This window comes from Piliocolobus tephrosceles, chromosome 16 (genome assembly GCF_002776525.5).
Source record: "Piliocolobus tephrosceles isolate RC106 chromosome 16, ASM277652v3, whole genome shotgun sequence".
NCBI classification, from domain to species: domain Eukaryota; kingdom Metazoa; phylum Chordata; class Mammalia; order Primates; family Cercopithecidae; genus Piliocolobus; species Piliocolobus tephrosceles.
In genome coordinates, this window is record NC_045449.1 from 4,956,238 (window position 1) to 4,963,341 (window position 7,104).

The 7,104-nt window shown below is 47.5% G+C and overlaps 1 protein-coding gene across 1 annotated transcript in view; it reads left to right on the forward strand.

Annotated features, from left to right (window-relative positions):
- LOC111521372 overlaps positions 1 to 7,104 on the forward strand; it is a 35,402-nt gene extending 28,298 nt beyond the window's left edge. Inside the window, exons 3-4 of the mRNA XM_031934314.1 lie at positions 5,524 to 5,613; positions 6,974 to 7,104. Of these exons, the coding sequence (XP_031790174.1) occupies positions 5,524 to 5,590 (67 nt within the window). The 3' untranslated portion in view covers positions 5,591 to 5,613; positions 6,974 to 7,104. The remainder of the gene's footprint in view (positions 1 to 5,523; positions 5,614 to 6,973) is intronic.

Genomic DNA, 7,104 nt, shown 5'->3' on the forward strand with positions numbered 1-7,104 from the left:
CCTCCTGGGTTCAAGTGATTCTCCTGCCTCAGCCTCCTGAGTAGCTGGGATTACAGGCGTGTGCCATGACGCCCGGCTAGTTTTGTATTTTTAGTAGACATAGGGTTTCACCATGTTAGCCAGGCTGGTCTCGAACTTCTGACCTCAGGTGATGCGCCTGTCTTAGCCTCCCAAAATGCTGGGATGACAGGCATGAGCCACCGCCCCGGCCAAAGATGTTATTTATGATTAAAAAAAAAAAAACAGCAGAATTTAAATGTTTAGAAATTTACCAACCCACCCATATTGTAAAGAATGAAAAAGCTTGTTGAAAAGAAAACACCAAGAATGTGACCGAGGAAACTTTTGATAAGGTGGTTAGTGTGGGGAGATGGAAGCCAGATACTCAGCATCACAGTGAAGAAGGACCCTGAAACCATTCTGAAGATCTTCAGAGGCTGCCCTGCCCATCACAGGCCCAGAAAACTAGGACCTTGAAGTCAAAGAGATTTCAAGACTCTGCTCCCTGCATTCTGGTGCAGGGCTTCTGGGATGCCCTAGCTATGGCTCAGGTGGGCTTAAGTGGGCCCAACTGTGGCTCAGCACATCCCTCTGGGAGGCACAGACAATAAAGCATAGTAGTGTCCAAGCAGTTTTATCTCCACAGCTGCGCAAAGTGCACGGGCTGTGAGGGCATTGGTACTTCTACCTAGATTTCAAAGGATTTCTGTGGGAAGCTTGAGGCCCAGACAGAGCACTGAAGGGGTGGCCTGCCCCTCCACACCTGTGGGCGTTTCTTGTCAGGTGGAAAGAGAGACTTGAGAAAGAAAGAGACACAGAGACAAAGTATAGAGAAAGAAAAGTGAGCCCAGGGGACTGGCGCTCAGCATACGGAGGAACCGTGCCATGCTGCGCAGGCACCCGTCTCTGAGTTCCCTCAGTATTTCTTGATCCTTATCTTTACCATCTCGGAGAGGGGGATGTGGCAGGACAATAGGTTAATGGTGGGGAGAGGGTCAGCAGGAAAACATGTGAACAAATGTCTCCATGTCATAAATGAATTTAAGGAAAGGTGCTGTGCCTTGATGTGCATGTATGCAAACATCTCCACAAACATTTCCGTGCATTAAAGAGCAGCATTGCTGCTAGCACGTCTCACCTCCAGACCTAAGGAGGTTTTCTCCTACCTCAGTAAATAGATCATACAATTGGGTTTTACTGAGACATTCCATTGCCCAGGGAGGAGCTGGAGACAGATGCCTTCCTCTATCTCAACTGCAAAGAGGCCTTCCTCTTTTACTAATCCTCCTCAGCACAGACCCTTTACAGGTGTCAGGCTGGGAGAAGATCAGGTCTTTCCCTTCCCACGAGACCATATTTCAGACTCTCACATGGGGAGAAACCTTGGACAATACCTGGCTTTCCTAGGCAGAGGTCCCTGCGGCCTTCCGCAGTGTTTGTGTCCCTGGGTCCTTGAGATTAGAGAATGGTGATGACTTTTAACAAGCATACTGCCTTCAAGCACTTGTTTAACAAAGCACATCCTGCATAGCACTAAATCCATTAAACCTTGAGTAAACACAGCACATGTCTCTGCAAGCACAGCGTTGGGGGTAGGGTTACAGATTAACAGCATCTCTTCAAACAGAAGAATTTTTCTTAGGACAGAACAAAATGGAGTCTCTTATGTCTACTTCTTTCTACATAGACACAGTAACAGTCTGATCTCTCTTTCTTTTCCCCACAGAGCGCCGCCAAAGGGGCAGGGCCACTGCAGAGAGCCCCCACTAGGGCAGTGCCCAGCACAGCCATGGGGATGGGGCTGCCTCCAAGACCCCAGAATGGTAGGGCCACCAGCATGCAACTCCAGCCTAGGAAAGTTGCAGGCCGGAGACTCCAACTCATGAAAGCTACAGAGTGGGCTGTGCCCGGAGAAGCCATGGGGGTGGGGCTGCCCTGATCGTTGGGGGCCCAACCCCCATCCCAATATCTGGGGGGTAGGATGTCAAGTCAAAAATTACCTTCAAACCTTCAGACTTAATGTTGTTTGCCTTGTTGAGTTTCGGACTTACTTGAGACCCATTACCCCTTTCTTCTTTCCTATTTCCCCCTTTTGGAATGGAAATTTCTATCCTTCGTCAGTCCCACCATTGTATGTTGGAAGCATATTTACATTGTGTAAGTAGTTTGATTTCACAGGCTCATAATTGGAGAGCGATTTGCCTCAGGATGAATCATATCTTGACTCTTGCCCGTACTTGAAATGAGTCAACATTTAGTTGAGATGTTGACTTAGGCTTTAAAGCTGATATTGGAATGAGTTAAGACTTTTAGGGCTATTGGGATGGAATAAATCTATTTTGCATTTGAGAAGGACATGGATTTTGTGAGGTCAGGGGCAGAATGCTATGGTCTATGTTTGTGTCCCCCCAGAATTCACATGTTGAAACCTAACCCCCAAGATGATGGTCTTAAGAAGCAGGGCCTTTGGGGTGATTAGATCATGAGGGTCCTGCCCTCATGAATGGGATTAATGCGGTTATGAAAGAGGACCCAGGCTGGGTGCGGTGGCTCATACCTGTAATCCCAACATTTAGGGAGGCTGAGACAAGAGGATCATTTGAGTCCAGGAGTTTGAGACCAGCCTGGGCAACATAGTGAGACTTCATCTTTACCAAAAAGACAAGAGGAGAGGAGAGGGGACGGGAGGGGAGGAAGGGAAGGAAAGGAAGGAAAGGAAGCAAAGAAAGGAAAGAAGGAAGGAAGGAAGGAAAGAAAATAGGCTGGGCGTGGTGACTCACACCTGTAATCCCAGCACTTTGGGAGGCTGAGGCGGGCGGATCACGAGGTCAGGAGATCGAGACCGTCCTGGCTAACATGGTGAAACCCCAGTCTCTATTAAAAAAATACAAAAAAATTATCCAGGTGTGGTGGGGGTGCCTGTAGTCCCAGCTACTCGCAAGGCTGAGGCAGGAGAATGGCGTGAACTCGGGAGGCGGAGTTTGCAGTGAGCCGAGATCATGCCAGTGGACTCCAGCCTGGACAACAGAGTGAGACTCCATCTCAAAAGAAAAAAAATAGCCAGGTGTGGTGGCATGTGCCTGTAGTTCCAGCTACCCAGGACGCTGAAGCGAGAGGATCACCTGAACCCAGGAGTTTGAGGCTGCAGTGAGCTATGATTGTGCTGCTGTACGCCAGCCTGGGTGACAAAGTAAGACTCTGTCTCAAAAAATAATAAAATAGCCAGGCATGGTGGCTCAAGCCTGTAATCCCAGCACTTTGGGAGGCTGAGATGGGCGGATCACGAGGTCAGGAGATCAAGACCATCCTGGCTAACACTGTGAAACCCCGTCTCTACTAAAAAATACAAAAAACTAGCCGGGCGAGGTGGCGGGCGCCTGTAGTCCCAGCTACTTGGGAGGCTGAGGCAGGAGAATGGCGTAAACCTGGGAGGCAGAGCTTGCAGTGAGCTGAGATCCGGCCACTGCACTCCAGCCTGGGCGACACAGCCAGACTCCGTCTCAAAAAAAAAAAAAATTAATAAAATAAAATAGGCCCTAGAGAGCTGCCTTCCCCTTCTATCATGTGAAGACACGGTGAGAAGGTGTGAAGCAGAGAGGGAGCCCTCACCAAACACCACATCTGCTGGCGCCTTGATCTTGGACTCCCCAGCCTCCAGAACTCTCAGCAACATTTCTGTTTTTAACAAATTATCCAGTCTAAGGAATTTTGTTATAGTAAACCAAATGGATTAAGACCCTGGGTATGTGGACCACTCCAGTCCAATGAGACATTAGGGAAAGTTGTTGGGGGCTCCCCTCCCTAATAAAAAGAGATATGGCCAGGTGCGGTGTCTCACATCTGTAATCCCAGCACTTTGGGAGGCTGAGGCGGGTGGATCACGAGGTCAAGAGATCGAGACCATCCTGGCCAACATGGTGAAACCGTGTCTCTACTAAAAATACAAAAATTAGCTGGGTGTGGTGGCACCTGCCTGTAGTCGCAGCTACTCAGGAGGCTTAGGCAGGAGAATCACTTGAACCCGGGAGGCAGAGGTTGCAGTGAGCTGAGATCACGCCACTGCTCTCTAGCCTGGCAACAGGACAAGACTCCATCTCAAAAAAAAAAAAGGATACATGTTAGTAATGTCCCTTTTCTTTCTGACTTTCAATGTCATCATGTACAGATGATTGGAGCTGTGGCAGCTATTTTGCCACCATGAGGATAAAGCTAAGCCATTTGAAAGTAGTCCACCCTCCTAAGTTGTGGAACTGATGAATTCTGGAGTGTCTACCTCTAGACTTTTTGCTTTGTGAAATTATAAACTCCTCATTGTGTAAGTTATCTTTAGTTAAATAGTCCGTTCTTTGCAGCCTAAAGCATCCTGACAAATAGACTTCATTTATAAAATTTGTTGCTGGTAATACCAGTGCATTTCCTGAAAACAATCTTGTTTGTATTGCAAAGAAGATTAGATAGTAATTATTATAAGGAAAATTATAATCCACTGATTTGTGGCATGTTTTCAAGACAGAGTCTCACTCTGTCGGCCAGGCTGGAGTGCAGTGGCACGATTTCGGCTCACTGCAAACTCCACCTCCCAGCTTCAAGTGATTCTCCTGCCTCAGCTTCCTGAGTAGCTGGGATCACAGGTGCCCACCACCATGCCCAGCTAATTTTTGTATTTTTAGTAGAGATGGGGTTTCACTATGTTGGCAAGGCTGGTCTCAAACTCCTGACCTCAAGTGATCCACTTGCCTTGGCCTCCTAAAGTGCTGAGATTACAGGCATGAGCCACCGCTCCTGGCCAAGCATCAGTTCTTAAAACAGTTAAGGTGGCAGAACAGGAGTTCTTTTAGAATGACGATTTTCAATGTGGGTATTTCAACATCATAATAGTCATCTTCAGGTTCAATATAGCTCAGGATGGAAACTATCTTCTTCTTTCTTTTTTCTTTTTTTTTTTTTTTGAGACGGAGTCTCACTCTGTCGCCCAGGCTGGAGTGCAATGTCATGATCTCAGTTCACTGCAACTCCACCTCCCAGATTCAAGCAATTCTCCTGCCTCATCTTCCCAAGTAGCTGGAATTACAGGTGCCTGCCACCACGCCCGGCTAATTTTTTGTATTATTAGTAGACCCGGAGTTTCACCATGTTGACCAGGCTGATCTCGAACTCCTGACCTCAGGTGATCCACCCGCCTCGGCCTCCCAAAGTGCTGGGATTCCAGGCATGAACCATCACACCCGGCCCTTATTTCTAACTTTATTTATTGATAAGTATGTATTCAATAGGTGACGGGGTTTCCTGTGGTGCTGGAATATACAAAGAGATCCTATTAAATCTTGATATATTTAAATCTATCATCCAAACTGGTAACAATTTCCCTAGTAGAAAACTTGGCTTTATTATACGTTCCCAGTATAAAGTCTCAGCCAAATTACTCATGTCCAGAGGAAAAAAAATATTTTTTTTTTGTCAAACCGATTGATAGGTTTTCCATGAATGTTTAATAGTCAATAAATATTGCCTACCATGTGACAGGTTTTGTGCTGGACATTGGGAATATAGCAGTGAGACAATTTCCATCCCAAAGGAGCCCCCAGATTAGAAAGGAGGATGGCAAGTAACCAGGTAATTATAATTATAATATAGAATAATGATAATACAAGGGGAGAAGTAGTTCCATGGGGCCAAGTATGGGAGCTGTGAGAGCTCAGAGGAGCTCATTGATTCATCCATTCGACCCAATTGATTATTCAACATATTTATTGAGCATCTACAATGTGCCTGGGTACTGTGCTAGGAACAGGGGAAACAATAGAGGAAAGAAGGACATATCCCCTGCCCTCATGTTGCTTTGGGTCTAGTGGAGGAGAGAGACAGATACGCAATAATTATAACATGCTAATGCTATGAAAGGAGAGCATCCAGGAGGCACCAGCCCACATTGGGTCATGAGGAAAGGGTAACCGAGATGAAATGGGAAGGATCCAAAGGTGGGGAAGAATGTTTCGTACAGAGGAATGGCGCTGTGCACAGGGGCAAGAGGACCACAGTGAAGGTCATTTATTATTATTATTATTATTTGAGGTGGAGTCTTGCTCTTTTGCCCAGGCTACAGTGCAGTGGTGCAACCTAGGCTCAGTGTAACCTCTGCCTCCCAGGTTCAGGTGATTCTCCTGCCTCAGCCTCCCAAGTAGCTGGAATTACAGGCATGTACCACCATGCTCGACTGAGTTTTGTATTTTTAGTAGAGACGGGTTTTCACCATCTTGGTGAGACTGGTCTCAAACTCCTGACCTCATGATTCACCCACCTCGGCTTCCCAAAGTGCTGGGATTACAGGTGTGAGCTGCTGTGCCTGGCCTGTGAACGTCATTTTATTTTTATTTATTTAGTTATTTTTTTTGAGACAGAGTCTCACTCAGTTGCCCGGGCTGGAGTGCAGTGGCCGGATCTCAGCTCACTGCAAGCTCCGCCTCCCGGGTTTATGCCATTCTCCTGCCTCAGCCTCCCGAGTAGCTGGGACTACAGGCGCCCGCCACCTCGCCCGGCTAGTTTTTTGTATTTTTTAGTAGAGACGGGGGTTTCACCATGTTAGCCAGGATGGTCTCGATCTCCTGACCTCGTGATCCACCCATCTCGGCCTCCCAAAGTGCTGGGATTACAGGCTTGAGCCACCGCGCCCGGCCGAACGTCATTTTAAATGGCTGGAGCAAAAAACTCGGGCGGAGTGGAGGTTGCAAGGGGGTAGGGGGAGAAGAGTTTGGCAAAAGATAATCAGTGACCAGATCCTGACAAATCTTGTAAGCCATGTTAAGGGGTTTGGTCTTTTTCTGGGGTTAACGACCAAAGAGAATATTTAAGCAAAGAAATGAAGTGGTCAGATGTTCACTTTTGCGAGTCCCTGGGTGCCATGTAGAAAGTGGACTGCAGGTGAGATGCCAGAGGCAGGGGAGCAGTTAGGGGGCTGTTGATATTCTCTTGGCAGGCGCTGGCAATGCTCCGTCCTCAGAACAGTGATGGAGAGACGTGGACTCATTGGAGAACCACGTGGGAGGCACAAGTAACATGGGGAACTCTGGAAACAAAGCAGTGTGGGGAGGAGGAGACTGGTTTCTG